The following is a 24,151-nucleotide window of genomic DNA, read 5'->3' as shown; positions in this document are numbered from 1 at the left end:
CGTAGGCCCTATTCAACGTAGTGACGATGCAAGCTGCCTCTATAAACACGAACGATTTAGAAGAACAACAACTTAGTGATGAAACTCGCTCTGTAGAGTGTTTGTCCGTTTAGGGCTGCTGTAGAAACATGCAGGCGCAAAATGACGACTTGACATGGAGGGGGGACCCGCGGTGTATGTAGATATAAATGACTCATTCTAAGGTAATAAAAACATAACGGTTCATTATGTAAGGTATTTATACACCACTGAAAACATAGTTATGTATATTATATTGCATTTCTGTCAATAGATCCTCCCAAATTTTAAACATTGCACCTTTAGGTAGAGAGGGACTAATGCCAGTCAATGTCTGAGACTTTATTTGAGAGCTTTAAAGAGCAAGATCTTGCACGTTTTAATAAATCTGTGTCTGGAATTATAAGAACCTGTGGCGTAATATAACATCAGATTGAAATGTTAATCAAGCTTTCAAAGATGATCATTCATTTTGATCAAACATATTCCTTGTGTTTTCTTTTACAATCTGAGACTCAATTCCAATTCTTGATCCCACAACAACACAGGATAACATTAGTTTCATTGCTGAATACAAAGTAATGATGAGTATATTATTTTACAAACCCAAAACAGAACAATGGAGGAAAGCAGCAGTTCCATATTCCTCTATATTTGCTGTAAATCATGCTATAGCAACAGATAAAATAAAAAAAATCACATTTAAAAAACCCAAATCTATCCAATAAATGACAAAGAATTGACCAAATAGAATATCTAAATTATAAATGAAAGCATAGCTGATTATAATAAATCCTTTTCATGTAAACATCTCTGGTCAAGCAACTTTATAGCTAGTCCCTATAATTATATAGGTGATGAATTCCCCAATAATATATAGCTTGCTAAACATTTATTTATCAATGCCAAATGAGTATTAAGCTTCATTTTAATTCGCAATATGGTCTAGTGGCATCTGACACCCAAAAATAACTCCTCTAACAGCTCCCTTCACATTTTGAGGGCATTCACAGATAAAGCTCAGTGGGACTGCTGGGGTATTTATTTTTAGAAGGTCTATCAGCATCCTTTGGATGTGGCTGTGGATTGACAGGACAAGTGTGGCCAGCAGCAGCAGGATGAAGGAAGGAGGTCCTGGATCTAGACCACGCACCCCCACCCGCCGACCCAGCATTCCAATAAAGAGAGATAGAGCTGTTCTTGCTTCCTCACGCCCCCTTTTGCTCTCCCCACACTTCATTTGCACATGGTCATGGGGTGTGTATCTGCGCTCACCTCCCAGGACTGACAGAAGCTCTGCAGGCAGTCTGGGCCACGGAGGAGGACTGAACATCCAGGGATGGGACGAGACTTTTGATAGAAACCAAGAAACATTAAAAGAAACACAGGAACAACGTAAGAAAAATGGTTGCAGAGGAAGTAGTGGTGAACCTCTCAGGAGGTGCACCGTGGGGTTTCCGATTACAAGGAGGAGCTGAGCACCAGAAACCCCTCCAAGTGGCAAAGGTAAGGGGACAGTTCGATAGGCTACCTGGTTTAGCTGGTCTAGATGTCTATAAAGCTGTTAAAAAAACATTTAAATTTGAATTTAATTTAGCCTGACTTTTGTACGAGCGATATAAGTATATACTGTATAAGTACTGCATGTAATTAAAAGTACTGCTAAAATCTAATTTGCAAAATCACATTGTCATATTGAAAAATCTAATTATTTTTAATTACATATATTTAATTATAATTTAAAATATTTACATACATAATTTTTATATAAAATGTATATTTATTTTATAATTTATTTCAATTAATTAATACATAAATTAATCAATGTCCATGAAATTTAGGCCTGATCAGATATACAGATATAATATACTTTTTTTTAAATGTACAGATATGTTTGTTCCACATGTCAATGAGGAATGTCTATAAGACTTGATAAGCCTTAAAGAGTATTATTAAGTATTATTGAGGACATTTTCTGATTTTTATACTCATGTGGGTCATGTGGCCCATTCTGTGAGGATATGTTTGTCATATACTGTATCATATTGGTATGAACTCGATAAGAACTATCTTTTTGGGGCCCTTTAAATGAAATACTATGTTTCAAAACCTTAAATGCAATTAAGATAGATATAGTACAGACACATCTCTTATTTAATAAGGGCAAACATTTAATAAGATAACATTGTCACATAATACTGCAACTTCAGGCCAGAGCGCACTTAGTTTATCTGTTGATAAACGGTGTTCATGAGCATGTGCCGTAAGCATTCCTGGTCCATAGATAAATCTGCTAGGCTTCACAGTGCATCTCTTCACTCTTATCTAATTGACAGCTTTTGTTTGGCTTCCTCTGGAATCCAGATCTTTCAAAGAAGCATTCTCACACAGTTCTGTTTAAATGAGGATGTTATTTCAGGACTGAGTAGAATTACAGCCACAGTGTCTACTTATAAGCACAGTATGCCCCATTTGTTAAGTGACAACTGTGTGCAATGCATTTTCCCTGATCTAAGAGCTATTTTGAATTGGTGAGCAATGCCAGAGACTGTCTAGTCTACTCTTTCCATGTTCTGAGGGAAAAGATATCTGTCACAGAGCAATGGCCCTGACTTTTTTTATTTAGAGAAACATATTTTTGCTTCGAAAAAAACGTCCGTCCAGCTCCAGGGAGTTTCCCCTCGTCATTCATTTTCAAGGTCACTTCTACAGACTTTCATCTTGTTTCCATTTGCGGTGTGGCCTTTTTTCCATGACCATCTCTACTTTTAATTGAGCTATTCTGATCCACCCGGATCTCTGATTGCTTCTTTTAATCCTGGCATTTAGAACGACCTCAGTGACACTTGCTTGGCTAGCAAAATGCTCTGGCAATGTTTTGAAAATGACTGAAGACATACTGTACAGGGTGTCCTCATAATAACTTATAATGTAAATCCATACTTCAAATCCTTTACTATGCGTTATGGTATACATATCAACTTCATTTACTATATTAGTACTAAATTAGACAGTCCACTTCTCATAAACATGCACTCATTGAGTTTTAAGCTGAATCTACTGAGGCTGAGTGACAATTGACTCTTTACAATAGATGAGCACTTTATTTAGGCTATGTGGGGAACACATGGTGAATTCATGACATGCCCTGGTTCAGGTCTGCCAAGAGGCAACAGCTGCCCTGGCACCAGCTGCACATGTTGTTCCCCCAACTTGCATTCTCAGACCATTTGATCGGCAATAAAAAGAAGGTGAACAGGCCCGGCTTTCATCTATTGTCTTCCAATTACAAATTTGTGTTACTAGTTTTCACAGAAAAGCAAAAATAACATTGTGCTTGTTGTTTTTTATGGTCTTCATAGCATTGTGCATTTATTTTTGTCCACAACTTGCAGATACAAAAAGCTGTTTTTAAAATTAGACATTATATTGGGCTAATATTCTGAGCTGCGCTGAGCTGTTAAATCCCTTTAGGTCTTTGTAGGGGAAAATACATATTTGCTTTAGGTTGGTGAAAACATAAACCCTCAACTCATCAAAACAGTTAGTTTGTAAAGTGCCTTTGGAAGCAAGAGACAAAGATAGCAATGTGGCCAGACATTTAGCTTGGTACGTGTTGATGAAGTGAGTGTTAGAAAAGCGCTCTTATATTTGACAGATGACCTCAGGAAGGCCCTACACTCAAGGAGATGGTATTTGAAGATGGGCAAACAGCCATATAAGCCACTCTATTTAGACATACTGTAGCTTCATCCCCCCAATCTGCCAATTCAAAACTCACTGGATGAAGCCTAACCAACAGTTACAGTTAACTGGTTTCCAGTTGATTCTAAAATTGTTTTTGCTCATTTAGGACAATTCTATTTGATTTTATACATGGTTTGATTAGGCTACATTTCGGTAGCATACACTATTTTTATAGAATTCTTTCCTACTTGTGCAGTAGCCTAGGCCTATTTTATGCAAAAGAAGAAAGACCAAAAGTAACTTGAATAGAAACATTTTTATCAAAAAGATTTGTTCAGGGATACATTTTGCAGGTTACATGAGTAAGTTCAGTCTTTTTGCGTTTTTATTCTTTTTGTGAGTGAGTGAGTCACTCATTCATTCAACCGATTCTTTAAAAAACAACAGAAAACCGAAAACAGAAAAATCATGGACCCTTTTCACAGACTGTGATGATGTTTTAAAGTTTTTTATATTTTCATTTTTTTATTTTTTTTTTTTTTATTTGTAGGCCTACATTTATAACACTATACTTTGTATTATATTACCTTTTTCTTATTACCATCAAATTACAAAAAAACTAGTCAACGCTGCTGTGAGGGTGTTTCTAATACAGCAGCTGTGGGAGTGACGGTAAAACCGACATATATCTTTCTATTTTTTACCTCTTTTTGAAAGTCGTGAAAACACTCCAATTTATTTTGGAGTTTTTATTTTGCTATTTGAGCAAATGGGAACACAAATAATATATATATATATATATATATATATATATATATATATATATATATATATATATAATGTAGTCTTTCATTCACCGATTTATAAGTTTACTTCCGCTTCTGAGAAATCCGGAAATGTGAAAAGGGTCTATTTTGTCAAAAGCTTTGTCAAGTTTTCAAGTTCAGTAAATGGTAATAACGAGTTAGTGTAGGGTAGTCAACGATTCACTGACTCGAAATATTTGTTCAAAAATTCATTATTAACATTAAAGTTATTAACAGTTCGGTCGGAACAAAACATTTTCTGAACGATTTCAAGGCTCCTTGGCGCATGAAGGATCATGTCACCATTATTTCGCACACGTAACACTTTATTTATATGTATTATAAATATAGCACAGAGAATTTCAAATCGACTGTTTATCCACACAAACGATTCACAATTTAATAGTCATATTTGAAAATCGATGCACTATTGAATAGGCAGGATTTACAATAGACACATTGAGAAAACGAATGAATGATACACACTCCAAGCAAGAACTTACAGAGCCTTTGAATGAAGAGTGGAGCTATTTTGTAAATACTTGGCAAACAGTTAAGGTGTAATCAGGGGTTGTTTATGTAGTTTACCTCCGAGAAGTAGTTAGTGATAATAGTGTCCAGTCCAGCCCTGGAAAGTCCCCCAAACTGTTATGTAAAGACAGAGGTAAAAGTGCGATGTGCTTTTGTGGGGGAATTTGAATGATACTAAAAAATGACTGTCCTAAACTAACATGATATTCACAAATGAAGTAATATCTTAATAAATAAACAATGGCTAGAAGTTTATGTGCTTACAAAATTGTTTATCTCCCTGAAACTCATCAACAGAAAGTTTGTGCTGACTCTGTCTCCCCCTGCTGTTAAAGGTGAGGAAGCGCAGTAAGGCCTGCAGGGCTGGGCTCAGAGAGACTGATGAGCTGGTGTCAATCAATGATGTGTCCTGTGGAACACTATCTCATGCTGAGGCTATGAATCTGATTGATAGTGGCAGAGGAACACTCCATCTGCGAATCAGAAGGTCAGGGTGAGATATCATTATCATGACGAGTTGAGAGTCATGCTATTAATTTTATATTCAAAATAATCACTTTGCTATCCATTCAGGGCCCCAGCTGCATATCAGTCAGTGGTGCTTCTGGGTCGGGCCCCGTCTCCCCGTATTGATAAAGAGTACCGCGCAGCCTTGAGAGCCTTGTCCCCTCCACTTACCTCTAAACCGCCTGGTGTTCACAGAGCATCGCTCATGTCTCCCACCGGCGGCCTCGAGTGGCTTACGTCCCCTCCAGATAGTGAAGCTTACTACGGGGAGACAGACAGCGACGCAGATGTGGCAGCACAAGAGAAGCAGCGCAGGCAGAGACGACGAAGTCCCAGTAGCTCTCCTGCCAAGAGCCCTGGCCAAGCCTCACCCCAAGAGGAGGAGACTTCGGAAATGAGTGGCTATGAGAGCGCACAGGACATCTGCATGTACCCTCAAACACAGAGCTGGCCTGTATCTGATCTTGAGAGAACAGGGACTCAGCAACAGCACATAATGCCTGGGGTGGCACGCAGAGAAGTGGTCTACCAGCCCGCGCAGGCTGAATGGTCGCACCAGGCTGAAAATTCCTCTGAGAATTCAAGTCCATCAGGAGCTGCTGAAGTGGACAGTGGCTTCCAGGAGCCCCCCACTGTCCCACCTCCACTTGTTTCTCCAGAGCGGGCGAAAGAGGCTCTCATGCTTGCATCTCACAGACAGATGGTACCCATGGTCGGTCCTGTGGACAACCCAGTGGATGAAGAACTCACTGTCACGTACATGGACAAGGCCAAGCAAGCTAGTGAGTACCAGTCATCTTTTTTAAATAGCACATACATACACTACTGTTCAAAAATTTGGGGTAGGTAAGATTTTTTAAATGTTTTTGAATTATGCTCACCAAGGCTGCATTTACGTAATCAAAAATACAATAAAAAGAGTAATATTGTGAAATTTTTAACTAATAACCATTTTATATTTGTAATATTCCTGTGATGGCAAAGCTGAATTTTCAGCAGCCAGTTAATATTGTCTTCACTGTCACATGATCCTTTAGAAATCATTTTAATATTATGATTTGGTGCTCAAGAAACATTTCTTATTATCAATGTTCATTTTCAGTATTATCAAATTTATTATCAAAAATAGATTATGTGTTATCAAAAGTATCAGTATTTTCAACGTATCAAAGATATCAATGTTGCTGGATATTTTTGTTGATTTTTTTCCTAGGATTGTTAGATTAATAGAAAGTTCAAAAGAATCTTTTGTAACATTATAAATGACTTTACTGTCACACTTTGATCAATTAAATGTATCCTTGCTGAGTAAAAGTATGAATTTCTTTTGGAAACATTTATTTTTTATTGTTTACTTTTGAATAATAGTGAATATCTTCATTTAATACACCATAAATTCAGTTGCCATTTACTCAAAGAAAAATAACTATTTGACTGAACTTAAGAAGTTACTTTTTTTTCTAACGACACCTTGTGTTGTGGAAACATAATGGAATTGAATAAATCCAGTAAAATTCATAATTGAAAGTCAGATTAACTTTTGCAGTTAACTGCTAACTAGCATCATAGCACACATTAGCATGCTTGAAGTAATATTTTCTTTTTCTTACAACAAGAAAATTATTCATGTAGTCCTAACGCTTTTTGGCATTTTTTAGTTATGTTGCATTAACTAATTTAAATTGAGTAGTCAGCAAAAAAAGAAAAAAAGAAAAAGTGAATATATATATAAGGATGAGCTCAGCATTTTTGAACCTAGTATCTCTTTCTTGTCATTACATTAAACATTATTTCTGTACTGTGTTAAATTTAACCTCTGGAAATCCACTAGAGAGAAGTCAATCTCCAAATGTCAAGAAGGAGTGTGAATCTGGATCTGGTTAGATGCAATGATATTTGAGAAAATTAAGGCAGAAATCAGTTTATTAATTTTTGATGTGAGATCCATGCATGCATTTTGTAAGATATTATATGCGCGATGATTCCTTAATGTGGACATTTAATTTTTGGGAGAATGGGAAAAGTTTTGTCTGAAAAAAGTCGGTCTGAAAAAAAGTTGAATTTACGAAATTGATAGTGAGAGCATTTTTGAGGATGAAATAATCACTGGATTTGCCATACTTTGCAAGTTTTGCAAACCCGAGTTGAGAATGTGAGTTTGCAGTCTGATTTGAATGTGAAAACAAACTGAGCAAGACCTGTGTAGTTTGAGTCACAAATGACTGTTATGAGCCAGTTCTTTTAATGAATCGATCAAAATAAATCAGTCTGAAGAATCATTCACTGAATGAACTCAGAGCAGTACTTACTGTACTGCATGTTATCATTACTTTCAGTTATGTTTGTCCCAAAATTAAGTGCATTTTGTGTTCTGTGAAATTTGAATCAGTGGTTGTTTATAGTTAAGGATACACATTTGCTTCATTGATTACCATACAACCTAATAACAGGATATGGCTCAGTTGGAAATAATCATATGCTTATAATGTGGGATTTGTAATTGAGCTCATACAAATGTTGGTGATGGGGGTTCCTCAAGTCCCTCTGCTGAGGATTTAACAGGGCAGGGGAAAGGGGCTGGACTCAAATGAGTAAGAGTCTATATTTGTCCCTTGACTCAGGCCTATAATACAAGCCTCTGTTGCATGCTGGGAAAGGCATGTCCAGTTGTTGTCCAGTGTCAGTGATATTTCATTCTCTCCATTCAAACTGTTCAGTATGTGCTAATAATGTGATTTTAAGAGCCAAGAATTATCTGGACTTGTTAAACAAAATGTTCTACATCTTTAGTTTATTTTCCCTTTTTAACAATATTCTTAAAGTACTAAGGACCCTAGTGTTTGAAGACCCTTCTTTCTATTATCTTTAATTGTGATAATGTTAATATAACTAAATTTAAATAATTTTATGACATTTTGGGGAGTCTCTGGAAGTTTGTTGAGGGGCTACGGCCCCTGGTTGAGGACCACTGGACTGGTTCAGTAGCTGTTTTTCTTTGCTTTTTTGTAGTTTTGGTCATATCTATTGAAGCCAAATGCTGATTTTTACTTAGTATCATATAACTTGAGTCACTATTCAGTGATTTGAAAGCTCATCCTTCTCAAAGGTTAAAAGTCTGACCTTAAATATGACATACATGCACAGGTGTCAATGTGATGTAGTTAATGAAGTGATGAGGATTAGGAGTCTGTTTTTCACATTTCTTCTTATAGTAAGATAAACACATATTGGAAACTTCAATGGAGTCAAACAATATATCTTGTGTCTGTAGCTGATGGGGTGCTAATTCCCCTCTCTAAAGCCTTTGGGAAGGGGTTCTCCTCAGCTAATGGCACCCTGCCGACAGTCTGAAGGTCACTTTGCTTTCTAAGACTGACGGGACGTTTTGAGGACTGTGTAAATAAACATGTTTTTGTGTTTAATTCTGTATCTCTATTGAGAATTCTGAACTCAGAATATCTAGAACTCTTGTTTGTGAATTCTCTTGTGTGTTTGTTTCTGAGGCTAGAGACATTAGTGCAGTGAGGATTAGGGTCCATGACAGCTGCTCTTCTCTGTCATTGTTAGTGGTGAAATTACAGAATAAGCCAGGGCATTCAGACAGCCTTGGTAAAAAGAGAAGATGAAGCGTGCACACCTGTTATAGTGACAGCATGGTGGTAGGTCGAAAGAGCATGGTATAAAATATTGTGGATGTGCCAATCAGAGAAATATCTCTGTCTCTCAGAATAGATAATGAACAAAGATTACATAGCATTTGTGGAGGAATTATTTCAATATACTGTAAGTGACACAACTGTAGTTACCTTTTTATCTTTTCATTTTACAATTAGTCTCAAACAAATCTGATCAGCAGTACTTGTTTCAGAGTCAAAGTAGGTTTAGAGTCATTGATTTGGTATGGTTAAGTCATTGTGGTATGGTTGGAGATGTCAGCATGACCCCACATGACGCTCAGCTTAAGCGGGCCTATCCAGAAAGACACCGAGGTGTGCCCAAACAGGTGGGAAATGTCCGTTAGCTCTGTTCACTGACCAAAATAGCTTGAATGACATAATGGGGTTTCTCTAGGCCTGTGACAGGGTCTTGTGGTTAGACAAAAGGTCTTTAAAAGGCCTGACCTCAGTCTATAGACTGGTTGATTTCGTACCAATGTAGGCAGAGCGCCCAAGTATTGCTGGCTGTGCTCCACTGGTGTGTTTGTGTGTGTCCTGCCAGTAAGGCTGGCTTAAGAACATAGTTTTTTACACTGAACAACATGAGGAGCTTCACATCGCCTGGAGAGGTTGAACACGAAAGACACATCTATGCAGGTAAAGACCAGAGAGCTTCTGTAGAGCTTTAGAGAGATGGAGCTTGTTTTCTGTTTAAATGATCTAACACTGGGGATAAAATGATCACTAATGAGAAAGGTGAGACAAGGTGATGGAAAGAACAGGTATTGTTTACTGTGTCTTGGATTTACAGAGATCAGTTTTGACTTTTGTGTTTTTGTTAAGTTTGTTTTATGTGTATTGATTTATTGAAAACTGAAATGAAATTAAATAAGCTCAGATATGTCAACCATTTCTCATTAAGCATAATTTTATGTCACATGTTTTGATTCTAACAGGTATGTAATGGTTAACTTGTTTGTTGAATGGTCATTTGTAATGTCTAGATAATCAGAAGTCTGTACAGATAATTACTGTATAATTGAAAGCACATTTATGCCTTTTTGGACCTTTTAATGAGAATATTTTAAATTTAATTTGGCTTAATTTGATCCAACGTTGAAGATGTTTTGAGGCCCTTTATATTAGAATGAGAATATCTTAGCGAAAAGACTATGTACATTAGACATATCAGATTTCTTTACCCTGTCTTTTAATATAGATCCTGGATCCCCAGGGGTTACTTGCTCAAGCTGTTAGAATGTGATGGGCTATTTGTAGAGAAGGATGAGCTCAGTAATTTACCATGAGAATTTTGGTGCCAGACATTTCAGCATCTAACCCACTGCATTATAGTGTCTAATATCAGAGCTATTCTGACTCAACTAGATGTGTTCCAATTTATTACAATGCCAGCTTGATTTATTAAAGTTGTCACTTTATGTTTGATGACTTTATGTTTGATGTTGCCCATTCATCACCAAAGGCGCCGTTATATAAAAGTCATAAGATAAACTATAGACCACGCAAGGCATGCTAACAGGGCTGTAAAGCCATGTTACAAAAAGTTTTCATTTCTTTATGCAGACTGGAAAACAATTGTTAATTGGTGCCTGAAACAGATACTTATAGCAAACACACACAACAACAAACATGTATTAAGAAGCAGTATATTCAAATTTAAACATATAATAAATGTGCATCATCATTATGGTTAAATGATGGCATGTGGTATAAAACAAAATATACAAATGATACTGTTGGTTCAAGTAAAGAAATTTAAAGTATTTCTCGCTGATTGATATACACACTATCTTTCTCTCCTTAGAGCTACACAGAGGTGAGAGTTTACAAGATAAGCAGGTGAAGGAGGCCCGATCCAAGTGCCGCACCATTGCTTCACTCTTGACAGATGCTCCTAACCCTCACTCTAAAGGTGTGCTTATGTTTAAAAAGCGACGGCAGCGCGCCAAAAAGTATACTCTCACATGCTTCGGCAGTGTAGACGGAGAAAGCTACAGTAACACAGAGGGAGAAACTGAAGACGAAAGCCTGTTTCCTGGGAGCGAATCTGAGCTTGATGAGGATGGTTTTTCTGCTGCACCAGACCCTACTTGGGATAGCGGTTACTTGGACGTTCTAGACAAGAGAACTTCAGCGTGTATTGTGCCTGACAGCGATGCAGAGATTAGCCCCGGCTTAAACGCCACTTCAGGAAAAGGAGCCCAGCTTTTTGAACAACAGAGGAAAAGAGCAGAAAAACATATGTCAAACCTGGTTACACCCACTGCCTTCTCCATGCCACAGCATCAAGGAGAATCAACCCTAACATATACCCCAGTTACTCCAGTCACACCCCTAACCTCTCATAGTACTAGTATGATGAACGGGGAACCTTTGGTGGTGAGCCGGACAAGTGTTGTGTTGTCCTCTCCAGTCCAGATGCCCATGCCATCCATGGCAGGAGTATTACCAGAGCAAGCAGACTCATCGACTGCCAACTCAGTGCACAACAGAACTGCCAGGCCATTTGCCCCTGGCTGTGTGAGCCACCGAGCAGCAACTGCTCCAGTAGTCTTCAGGCCCAGCCCTGCCAAAAAGGTTGGATCACAGGCTCAAGCTGTGTCTGTGGCAACTATGCCAGCTCCCTTCTCTCCTGCTGCCTCGGAGGGGAAGAAAGCCATCTCTACAACATCACTGTATATCCCTGCCAGACCAGCCACCTACAATGGGCCTTCCTCTGTGCTCTCTCCATCCTCAATCATTTCAGGTCCATTTTCTCCTCCCCCTTCAAACGCTCCACTCTACTCCCTCAACTTATTCCAGCACATCTGCCCCTTTTTCTCCAACATCTTCTCATGTAACATCTTTGAGTTCACCTTCTGGTATAGCTCAGCCTTACTCTTCACCCCAAACACAGGCAATGCAGCTCAGTCCTCCATACCACAAGGTTTCTGCTCAGTATCAGCCACCTCCACCGGTTCAGGTGCCAGCACAGCCTTTCTCTCCCCCGTTCACAAATGCCCACAATGCCCCTGCCCCAGCCCCTGCCCACACCTATGCTCCTGCAACACCAAATGTGCAATCTTCACCAGCCCACAAAGTTTCCTTTAACCCATACATCTCTGTGGCAGCCACTACTCCGGAAATACCAAATGCACCAGTTGCCCAGCAGTATACTCTTTCCAACTCCACTGATGGGATGACTTCTCGAGAGCAGCGGGTCTCAGTCCCTGTCGGCCGCACTGGCATCCTGCAGGAGGCTCGTCGTCGTGGCACCAAGAAACCAATGTTCAATGCTCCGGAGGAGAAGAAGGCTCCATCTTACAACCCTGAACTACTGTCTCTAGTGCAGAACTTGGATGACAGGTCCCGTTCGGGTGTAGAGGCTGGGTTTGAGTCTGGCCCTGAGGAAGATTTCCTCAACCTGGGTGCAGAGGCTTGCAACTTCATGCAGGCACAGAGATACAAGATGCCACCACCAGTGGCTCCTAAACCAGCTCCTGAGATGCCCCAGATGGGAGGTAAAGGTGCGGAGCTGTTTGCACGCAGACAAAGTCGCATGGACCGATATGTGGTGGATAAACAGCCCAAATCTCCAGCGCAGCCTCGTGATCCTTCACCCACACCATCCCTCCCAGGTCACTGGAAATACTCTCCAAACATCCGAGCCCCACCACCCATTAATTATAATCCACTGCTGTCACCTTCTTGCCCTCCAGTAGCCCAGCGTGGCACGAAGGCTAATGGTGCAACTAAAGTTGGGGTTAAAACAGTGCCTGGCCAGCACAAACAGGGTATAAAGGCTCTAGACTTTGTGAGCAGGCAGCCATACCAGCTCAACTCCTCTTTGTTCAGTTATGGAGGCGGAGTCCCTCAAAACACTGCCACTTATCAGCAGCAGCAGAATGGTGTTGGCATGACAGGTAATTTCCTTAACCCACCGAAGCAGGTCCCTGTTAAAGCAAGCCGTGTGTATGAAATCAAACGTTTCTCCACGCCTACTCCCATGTCTGCACCCACATCCCTGACCCCCTACTGTAATCGCCCCTCGCTCTGCCACAACTCTCGGTGAGCCAATGTGGCGCAGTGATGTCAATTCCCCACCTCCCATTGCTCCACGACCTGCTGCACCATTCTCGCCACCTCCTCCAGCCCCGACAGCAGCCCTGCCTGGTCTCCCAAAAATATCCACTGCCCCCGTGCCCAATTCAGTGCCCATCCCACAACCCACTCTTGGGCAAGCCTACACCCCATTTCAGGCAGCCAAGCAGTTTAAGAGCGCCCCTGAGCTGAGTCCCCTGTCTGCTGGTGTGCGATCCTCAGGGTCCGGGAGTAGCCAGAACCTACGGGTACCCAGGCCCCGCTTCAGTACATCGAGCATGGGTCTGCAACCAAACGTGTGGAGGCCTGGCTCCATACTTTACTGAGAATCCACTGTGACACTAATTATCACCCTGGGCAAGAGCACTTGAGTGCTTGAGCTCTGTTCTGCTAAATGAATTGTTCGACTTCAGTAATATGACAAAAACATCAGTCAGATGTTGTATTTTTTTGCATGTTCACAACTGTAGTATTTCAGTCACTCCACACAAGTACACAATCATTTTTAAAATAGAGTATTCAGCAACATCCGAATGTTGAGATATTTATGTACTGTGCACACTTTGATTCATGTTTCTATTTCAGTTTGCATCTCATTTATTTTACAACAAATTAACATGTTTAACCCACAGCAAGTATTGCACAGACACTATTTGTCAGAGCAACTAAATAAAATATCAGCATTAATGCCTAATAATGATCAATGATTTTATGTACAAGGGGCCACAAGGTTGGAATGATGAAGGGGTAAGTAAACTATATATGACAGAATCCTATTGTGACAGAAGATAATGGGTGACAGAATCATTGAAGATTTGTGTACAAGTGTTATAGAATGTATTTACTCGAGTTGTATCAGAGTCTCAGTGACAGAGAGGTGAAAGAAATGTACAAAGAATGTGACGGGCTTGCAATGAAAAAGATGAAAAATCCTCAAGTGGAGAGATGGTACAATCACCCCCTTGCTCTTGCTCTTGAATTGCTATCTCATCTGACCTCTGCCATGCCCTTTACTTCTGATGTTATCCGTCCTTTATCTATCTAAACATCTCTTGAGGTTGGACTGCAGGCCTGTGCTTGTCTAGAGCATTGCACAAAGCCTTTGCTTCTTGTTTGACGAGGATCAGTATGAATGCTTGATGCATGTGCTCATTTTATCCTCATAATGCTGCGTATGCCACGGTTTTGACTGAGCATTTAGAAAAGCATGTGAACTCCGCTGCGGGGAATTGTGCTGGGGCTTTTTCATATGACAGCTGAAAAAATACACTAGATGACAATTTCTGAAAGCGCTGCTTTATCTTTATGACATATTATGCGAATGTGACATCTGACCACTTTCCCTGGTGCTTGCTCTCATTGTGAATGATGCTTTTGCCAAACAGGTATGACATCCATTTCAATCACTTGTGTGAGCTGTTCAACAGCATTTGTGAAATTGTACATGCCTAGTTGAACTTTGCTTGTTTTGCTTTTTATCAGAAAAGACATAATGGCCTTGGTGGTATGGAACAACATGGAATGGTGGGTACCATTTCTCTACTAAGGTTAAGAAGGTTGATTGGATGTAAAGATATAGTGTACCTTGTGTCATTTAAGTAGAAGGTGATGACAGAATGGAAGTATGAAAATGGGAAGTATATAGCAAGATTTAACATTTTAAAGCAAGAATAGAGAGAAAAGTGCCTATCATAATGAATGTCATTAAGTATGTCATGCTTTTATGCAACATTTTTAATGCTTTAATTCTTTAGTAAATGTATTATACTTGTGTTAAATATTATGAAAACATTGTAATTATATTAAATCGATTACACTTAGTGCTTTGGGTAATTTGAAGTTTATAGTAAAATTATGTACAATGCAAATGTTGAATGTGAGAAAATGGAAAGTTTGGATTTCTGGATTCTTGGGTTCTTGGACGGGGAATACGAGAACGACTGTGTACTGTCTGTGTACTGAGTTAATATAGAGCAAATAAAATAAATGTAGAAATATAAGTAGCGGATGTTCGTTTTTTTATTTAATTTCCTCTGATGTTGTGTTGATTTCATAGCTCTCAAGTAGATTAACCTGCATATACTGTATAAATATAACGATCATCATATAATGGTCATGCATGCCAAACATATAGTTCCACATAAAATGTTCTGTCTGTTATGCTGAAGGGCACGAAAAGGCATGCAGTTATCCTGACAAACTCTGAGCGGCGCTGTTGAGCGATATTGAAAATAAAGATGAGTTTTCTCACTCCACTGAACAGAAGGCAGCGCTACTGTTATAAAACACTTGCCATGTAGTGAAGGCATATTTTATCATGTAGAAATATTTAAAACATGATGTTATATAACCTATATATGTATCATGTAAAATTAATCACATGGCCATATTCAAGACAAGAGGTAGCCTAACTAAATTGCACACTTAAGTTCTACTGTTTTGAACAACCGTACACAGTTAAGCTTTGGCTCTGTAATCTTACCTCCACTCATAAGGTGAACTGCCTTCTGACCCCTCTGGTCTATAACCCACGATCATATGTCACAAGATTTCAGGTGCTAACTTTAGCCACAAGTCTGTGTTTCTGTCATGAGCCACATTCTTTCACTCTTCAGACGCCCCTGCTGGTGATGGCCAGTACTGTAGGTGCTCCTCTCCAAGCCAACTACATACATTTCTTTATAGTGTAGGTTATAAGGAAAACACATGAAGACGCATTTCCCGAACCTGAGGTTTGAGCAGTTGAGCAGCACAGCAAGTAAGTTTTGTTGACATGTTCTTCTTTGAAAGAGGTACACTGTCTCATTTTCTGTTTGACATTGAGAAGACTCAGTGTGAAAGACTTACTGGAACTCTCACTGCGTCCCTTATGAAAGTTTACTGTCCAGACTTTAAGCTGGTGAAGTGCAAACTGTAAATAATCTTGACTCCTCTTCAGGAGCAATATGTCTTCATTATGGAGGTCTGTCAGATAGGATATACTGCTTCTCAAAGTGAGAACTATGAAAAAGGCTTACCTCAGAACAATATCAACAATACCATGCACCTGATTAATATATAGAATAGAAGGGGCTGTTTTTAGACCATTTTTCCCATTAAAATAAAACAAACTGTGTAATTGATTTACACTAACTGATTAAGATCCAATAGGATGCATGGATGGATACTCTGTAAAAAAGAATTGTTGGTTTAACTTGGAAAAAAAGTAAGTTACCTGGTTGCCTTACAATTTTGAGTTAATTGAAACTAAAAATTTGAGTTAATACAATGAAGGCGACTGATTTAATCAACAGAAACTCAAAATATTATGTTATCTGAACCACATTAATTATCTAAGTTGATTTGACAAAAGAAAAAATGTTGTGATAAATCATGGAATTTTTTTAGAGTGTTAAGATACACAATATTATACCAAATTGGTAAAGTAAATATTGTTGATAAAAGTAAACAATATAAAAAAATGCTGCAATGTTACTGAAATAATGTAATCGGAACTGGAAAAATATCACATGCACACATTTATAACCTCTGAATGTAGAACTTTTGAGTTTAGAATTTTTTGAATTTAGAATTTTGTGAAAATCAAAGCTGGATGTAATGAAATTGGACAAATATGAGACACTAAGTGGTTGTCTGCATGCTGTGATCCCACACTCAATATTCAGCTCAATAAACACAGAAAGTTCCAAACATTTACTGTAAGAAGCACAGAGGGTAAGTGACCAAGGTACGGGACTGAAATAAGAAGTGGGACATAATCTTCATACAGGTCCTCCCTGAAAACGTCTTGCTCTTCAGTGCTCTATATTTAGACCTAAAAGTATCTGCAAGAAAAGTATCTCCTCACCATCAGCTCTGTCCCTGTGCTGAACTAAACTGAACTAAACCCCCTCCCCAATCCTCAAAGACCTCCTGTCCCAAACACTGCTAGGATTTCACTCTTCCTGGGATGTAGAAGAGAGCAGTAGTTGGTGGAATCCTAGCCAACCCTAAGGAACTGGATTAACCTTAAAACAGGCCTCCTGGGAACCTTTGATTCAAACTGTGATTTGATTTGTTTTCTGAAACATGATTCTTTGGTCTCAGGTAAGAGGAATCATTGAACATTGATTGATTGCAATGGGGGGAATTGCAGGGGATAAAATGTTAAAATGAGCTCTTAATCTGGACAGGCTGATACTAAGGGGGTTAGAGTATGTCGAGATGATTTATTATTGTTTGCAAATGGTAAAAATATGTTGTTCTTGGATAGAGCTGCCTCCTGCTGCATATCATAAATCAAATAGATCTAATAAAACACTGACTTAGCACTTTATCTTATTCACATAATAAATAAATACAAAATTTAAATATAAATAACCCTCTCCTATTTAAATGCATAATGTAATTGCTAATGATTTAACTGTGTGGTCCTTAATGCATTATTAATATTATTTATTATTTTTGATAAGTTCAAATGCATAAATGTTTTCTCACAGCTCCTCAGATCGTGTTTAATATGGCGTTCAGACTACTCAGGCTTACCATTGCAACGCTTCAGCAGGACATTTGAGGAATTTGCTGACCGGTTACCTATGGTGGATTTATTTAGTGTGCTAAAACAAAAATACCCCTCTTTGCAACAGAGACTGGTGTTGGTTTTGGAATTTAAAGTTTTACTAATTGACTGTAATTTAAATATACTTTATAGATATATAAAGTTTTGAATGTTACTATAAATTGGGCACTTTAAATATTCATGCAAACAGTCATCAAGAACAGAAAGCCATAAAAAAATACAAAAATAACTGTTACTGTTAATGTCACAAGATTTACTTAATACACTGGAGAAAAAAAAACATTGGGGGTGTGAAAATGGGGAAGATGGTGTAAGATGTACCTCTTCCACCTTTAATATTCCCTGACCACATAATACATATTATATTTAAAAGCATTTATGTTTGTAGGGTAAACAATATTGTTATTTTTATGGTTATGTTAGTTTATTTTGAAGTGAAGAGGTAAAGTGAGAATCCTTGGGTAAAATAAGCCCCTCAGAAATTGGGCTCTGAGTGGCATGTTGTTGCTTGTGTTTTTAATATTTAGTTTAATAATAATTATAATTCACTGCGTTATGACCGTTCATAATTCCAGATAGCCAGGCTAGGTTTATGCTATTGTTTGATCTATAATATTATTTCGGGGGATGCATGATCATGCTACTCATACCTATAATACGATTTATCAGTAAATGCATCTTTTCGCATCTTCCCCTATCAGTTTATTCAGATTTCATTTCCCTCCCTCAGATTGCAGGTGATGCCTGTCTCTGGAACACCTGATCCAACCAACAAGAGGAAGAAGCCTTCGAAAATCATCACAGACTTCTCAAACATCTCACAACATGGTCAGTGGTGTTTCTTTGTGTGTAGTAGAAATACACACACCACGATCTTAATTCTGGTTGTGATATCGTGTGATGACGGGATGAGTGTTGTAAATGTCACGCTTAATTACCAAAGCCCTCACTGGTGTCCTCTGTCAACATGAGGAGCCAAAGCCAGAAATGCCAAACAACCCCCAGGCTCTCTGTAAATTTCTCGAGGTGTAAATCCCCACTGAGAACACTTAATTTATTGGTACTGTATGTGTAGAGCCTCAAAAAGAGAGAATATACACTTGGCATAAGCACACAGCTATTGCAACCAACTTTAATGAGGGGCTTGGTCTCAGTTTCTAAGAATAGTCACAGTTTGAATTGTTTTTTTTAATGCATCATTAGATTCAGTAAAATGTCACATTTGAACTAGAACAGCATGTTATAATGTTCTTGTTTGTGCTGGAGTCATGGGCTATCAATTCCCACAGTTTGAAGAGCTGTTGCAATGCAATTACTCATCTCAGCTTTGACATGAAAAAATACCTCCGTCATACTATAAAGACCAGTGTAATGAGCGGTTAGCCTAGCAGTATGTAGCTGGCCAATTATTCCGCTAAAGAGAGTTAAATCTCAAAGACATTGTCAAACTGTGTGACTTCACAGCTCTCCTCTAATGAGCAGCTCAGTTATTAGGTGCTTTGCGTTTGTGTGTCTGTGTGTGAAGGCTGTTTAGTGTACTAGAATCTCCCACTTCATCTGCTTGGCAGGGTGCTCATAATGGGCAGTTTGTTTACAGGACAACATTCTTGCAGCTAGCGTTTCAGAGCCAAATAAATTAACAGCAAAATTACTGCCAATAAGAAGAGCTGTTCGGCAGAGATTTCAATCCGCTTAACTTCAAATTATTTCACTTCAGTCTGTTTCAGCAGATTGTCACGCATACACACATTGGGACAAATATGTGCGATTCATGCTCTGTTAAAACTGTTTATACAAACACTTAGTTCCAATTTGATTTTTATTGTTTGTATCACTCAGCTTGTCCATGTTTGCATGTTCTAGACAGACTGTGTATTTATTGTCAGTGGATTTGCACTCTTTCTGAAAGTTACTTTAATACGCCAGTAGGTGGCGACAAGTTTTATAAGTGAGTCATTCAGTCATTAATGGCTCGTTTCCACCGAGCGGTACAGTTCAGTTCAGTACAGTACAGTACGATTTGGGACGGTAAACCCTGATCCGGCTTGCGTTTCCACCACCAACAGTACCCTTACTTGATAGGCGTGGTGTATGCCGGAAAGTAGTGATTAACGTCATTCTCGTGTGAAGAAGAAAGTGACAGTAAACAACAATGGAGGACATACAGCAACTTAGTTTGAGCAAAGGCTGAAGGCTGCAAGGAAAAACAGCCGAAAAAACACATTGTGTTGCAACGGTATTGTGTTGTCATTCCCCTTGTAGCACGCGTAAGTGACGATTCTCTGTCAACCAATCAACATTCTGCAGTGAGTGTAGCTCCACCCTTTTGGTACCGGTACTATTGTGCTAGGTACCCCAATGTAAGAGTCCCAAAAAAGTGGTACAGTATGGTTCGGAGTTAGGGTACCATTCACAACTTCTGACAAAACGGCAAAAATTGCGTACCGTACTGAACTGTACTGAACAATACTGCTCGGTGGAAACAAGCCATAATTCAGCCGATTCATTCAAAACACTGATTTATTCAGGAATGAAATATGTGACTCCCTGCATCCAAATATGCCTAGTTCCATACTATATAATAGAAAACAATACGTGAACGATCAGTATCTCCAAAGTCATAAGCTGCATTCGAATATACATACTTCCCTAAAATAGTAATAGTAATAGTAAACAAAAACTTCCGGCTAAATTCCGAAGTGCGCATCCAATCTATCTGGGAGAAGAGTTGTTAATCGTAAGTCACATGACAATGACAATATGGCGAGTGTAGTTCATCCATTTCAGTGAGTATGCAATTTCAGATGCAGACACAGTCTTTATGATTCATTGAATTATTCATTCAACCAATTTGTTATAAAAACACTGATTAATTCAGGAATGAAACGGAACTATTGTATGTTGATTTGAAATGCGTATTAGTTTACTTTTACTTTATTTGGAACTTTTTTTGTTGTTGCATTGCTTAAACATGGCCTTCAATTTCCTCTTTATATCTTACAAGTAAATACAAAATCTATAAATGTGCACACTGCCTTGTTCTTTATTTTTCGTTATTCCCGAAACACACACACACACACACACACACACACACACACACACACACACACACACACACACACACACACTGCTGAAGCTTGTCCAAGGATCTGATTTACAAGGTAATGCAAGCAGTGCTCAGCACAGCATCCTTCTCTTTGGTGTCGCATGTGGCTTGACTCCAGGTTTAATGGCTGATATTAAAGTTAAGAAGGAATATAATAAAACTGATGCAGGGCTTCTGTCCTGTATAATGGATAAAACCTCTTTTTCAATTGAAGTAAAAATACATGTTTTCATGCATCATTTAGACACTAGGATAATGTTTCCATTTACATTTTGTAGTCATTTTAATGACTTGAAAGGGACATTGTGTTAACTCTGACTGATTTTTCCTTTTCCCTTCCCCACACACTGATCTTGACCAGATCAGGAAGATGAGAATGCTGAAGCCTCTGAACTGGACTTGGGGACCAAAATCAAGGCCCCTAAAGATGTGATGTTGGAGGAGCTGTCTCTCATGAAGAATAAGGGCTCCAAAATGTTCAAGATGAGACAGCAAAGGGTGGAGAAATTCATCGTCAGTGACGAGAACCTGGTCAGCAAAAGAGGCATGAGAAAAGCAATAGCTTTGATAGGAAATAGAGGTTTATAAATTACATAGGATCAGGATCACAAAATAAACCCTGACAGCTGGATCAAGACCCTGACACGCAGAGAAGGAATAGAAGACTTCTGAAGGAACTTGTTTCGTGATAATAACATCACCATTATGCATGACTGTTTATCATGTAAACAAATTAAAGGGTTAGTTCAGCCAAAAATGAGAATTACCCCATGATTTACTCACCCTCAAGCCATCCTAGGTGTATATGACTTTCTTCTTTCAGACGAATACAACTGGAGTTACATTAATAATATCCTGGCTCTTCCAAGCTTTATAATGGCAGTAAATAGAGGATGAGAATTTGAAGCCCAAAAAAGTGCAACCATCCATCATAAAAAATATCCACACGACTCCGGAGGGTTAATAAAGGCCTTCTGAAGTGAAGCGGTGCGTTTGTGTAAGAAAAATATCTATATTTAAAACTTTAAAAACTAAAATAACTAGCTTCCGACAGACAGCTGTATGCATCGATTTACGGTGAAAGAGACTCTGACCCACTGTATGACGTATTGACGAACGCAGAAGCGCAGAGGATAGAGCAAAACAAAACACCGGTCACAAATTAGAAGTCTAAAACAAGAATTTTTAAAGAGAAATGTCGGAGGATTTCTATATAAGAGTAGAGGAGCTTGAGTTTGTTGCCCAGCCCTATTTGTTTGAACAGTAAGAGGTGTCAAAGCTTACACTACTCCTACATGCTAAGTCATACATCACGTCAGGGGTTACTCTTTGGCGTAAGTCGACGTGCGTACAGCCGTCTCCCAGAAGTCAGTTGTTTTAGTTCAAATTTAAGTTTTAAATATGGATATTTTTCTTAAACAAACGCATCGCTTCGCTTCAGAAGGCCTTTATTAGCCCCCTGGAGCCGTGTGAAGTACATTTATGATGGAAGGATGCACTTTTTTTTGGGCTTCAAAATCTCATCCTCTATTCATTGCCATTTAAAGCGTGGAAGATCCAGGACATTATTTAATATAACTCTGATTGAATTTGTCTGAAAGAAGAAAGTCATATACACCTAGGATGGCTTGAGGGTGAGTAAATCCCTTTAAGTATTAAGAAATCACCACAGTGTGATTAAATTCACATTTACTTTGAATACTCTGGTATTCACATACCACTACATACTTTTCAGGTCAAAGAAACTTTAATTGTTCAGTATACAGCATAACAGAATGATCTTCTTCTTGTTCCTCATGCCTTTGTAGCAAAACCTTCAGAACCTGGTTCCTTCTCTGGAATGTGAGATGATTGCTCCACCTGAACCATCTCCTAAACCAGAGCCACCTCAAGGTAAATCTCAAGGTAAATTATTCAATAGCAAATTTGTAAGTCCATGGAATTAATATTTAGTCTTTTGTTTTTCTGTTCTTTCTATGGCAGAGGAAGTAAATGCCGAGGAAGAGAAGGAAAAGAGACAACTAGAGTATGTTAAAACATACGTATCACCATGGGAACATGCTATGAAAGATGATGAGGAACTTAAAGAAACCATGAGGTGGAAAATGCCAGGGCCTCAAGTTCACAAGGAACTTCCCAAGTACAAGAGTTTCAATAGGTACTATGATATTTTATCATTTGTAAAAAATAATTCTACACAGAAGCCATACCTTTTGATAGTTGTTATTCACCTGATCATCTACATGTTGTTCTTGCCCACAAGAATGGCTCTGCCCTTTGGAGGATTTGACAAGGCCTCTCGTCTTGTCACCTTTGAGCCCCCTGAAATCAAGGTGACCGATGAGGAGCCGCAGCCAGTGCCTGTGTTGCAGTATAACATTTGCTGTCGGCCTTCTTTCAACCGCACTCCGATCGGCTGGACATGCAATGAGGAGCACAGCCACATCCACATGGAGCTGGATAACATCCCCTTTGATGGAGAGACTGACGACCTCTAAGAAACTCGCCCGTCTTATGTGAACACAGACATACACAACAACATACATGCTCTAACGTAAAGGCCAAGTACAGATGCGTACAGAGATACACAGACCAGCAAACAGGGACCTTATGCACTCACACCCAAAAACTATGACTGATTCGTATTTGCATGAGAAAGGAATGATCTTTGCCTTTTCTCCCATTGTTTTGTGTGCTGTTTACTATGGAAACGGATCATTGCATGTTGTGATTAGCTGGTTCATAGTTGGCAGGCACATTATGCCTACTTGACTGCAATGATCTATGATAGACATATAAAGTACCTAAAATGATCCAGCATTAAAATAAACTTTTGTCCCTAAACAGAATACGGTCTGATTTATTATATAGCAATCTCTCAATGTACTGTATTAATAATGTTTTTGATCTTTGTTTAGCAGCTAGACCTCCTGTTCAAAATATGTCACATTACTTCAAAAAACAAAGCAATACATAAAAAATATATATTTAAAAAAAAATACATGCAGGTCATTGACGAATAAGGTTTTTAAAAGTGTAAAAGAACATAATGGAGATATAATTAATTTTGAAGTTTTATTAAGTGTTAATAATGAGATTATGTGGTTTTTATAATCAATTAACACTGCTTTTGTCATTTTTTACAAGGTGGACAAAATTTGTCACCAAAAAAGTCATTCTG

At 38.7% G+C, this 24,151-nt stretch overlaps 2 protein-coding genes across 3 annotated transcripts; both read left to right on the top strand.

The window, feature by feature from the left end:
• Positions 1-1,215: 1,215 nt before the first annotated feature.
• Positions 1,216-12,499, top strand: synpo2lb (synaptopodin 2-like b). 2 transcript variants are annotated; one of them, XM_051915336.1, is made up of 4 exons: positions 1,216-1,524; positions 5,378-5,529; positions 5,616-6,331; positions 11,031-12,499. In XM_051915336.1, the coding sequence occupies exons 1-4, from the start codon at positions 1,423-1,425 to the stop codon at positions 12,314-12,316; spliced, it is 2,256 nt and encodes a 751-aa protein (XP_051771296.1). In that variant the 5' UTR covers positions 1,216-1,422; the 3' UTR covers positions 12,317-12,499. The 2 variants fall into 2 exon arrangements, with proteins under 2 accessions (XP_051771296.1, XP_051771297.1); XM_051915337.1 differs by lacking the exons at positions 1,216-1,524; positions 5,378-5,529; positions 5,616-6,331 and adding an exon at positions 9,627-9,862.
• Positions 12,500-18,595: 6,096 nt separating this feature from the next.
• myoz1b (myozenin 1b) lies at positions 18,596-23,819 on the top strand. Its single transcript, XM_051915334.1, has 5 exons — positions 18,596-18,692; positions 21,332-21,501; positions 22,779-22,863; positions 22,954-23,128; positions 23,234-23,819. The coding sequence occupies exons 1-5, from the start codon at positions 18,605-18,607 to the stop codon at positions 23,466-23,468; spliced, it is 753 nt and encodes a 250-aa protein (XP_051771294.1). The 5' UTR covers positions 18,596-18,604; the 3' UTR covers positions 23,469-23,819.
• The last annotated feature ends 332 nt before the right edge of the window (positions 23,820-24,151 follow it).

Source organism: Ctenopharyngodon idella, chromosome 12, assembly GCF_019924925.1.
Source record: "Ctenopharyngodon idella isolate HZGC_01 chromosome 12, HZGC01, whole genome shotgun sequence".
Lineage (NCBI taxonomy): Eukaryota > Metazoa > Chordata > Actinopteri > Cypriniformes > Xenocyprididae > Ctenopharyngodon > Ctenopharyngodon idella.
Note: the sequence above shows the minus strand (reverse complement) of the source record. Positions and strands in the feature narration are given on the sequence as shown.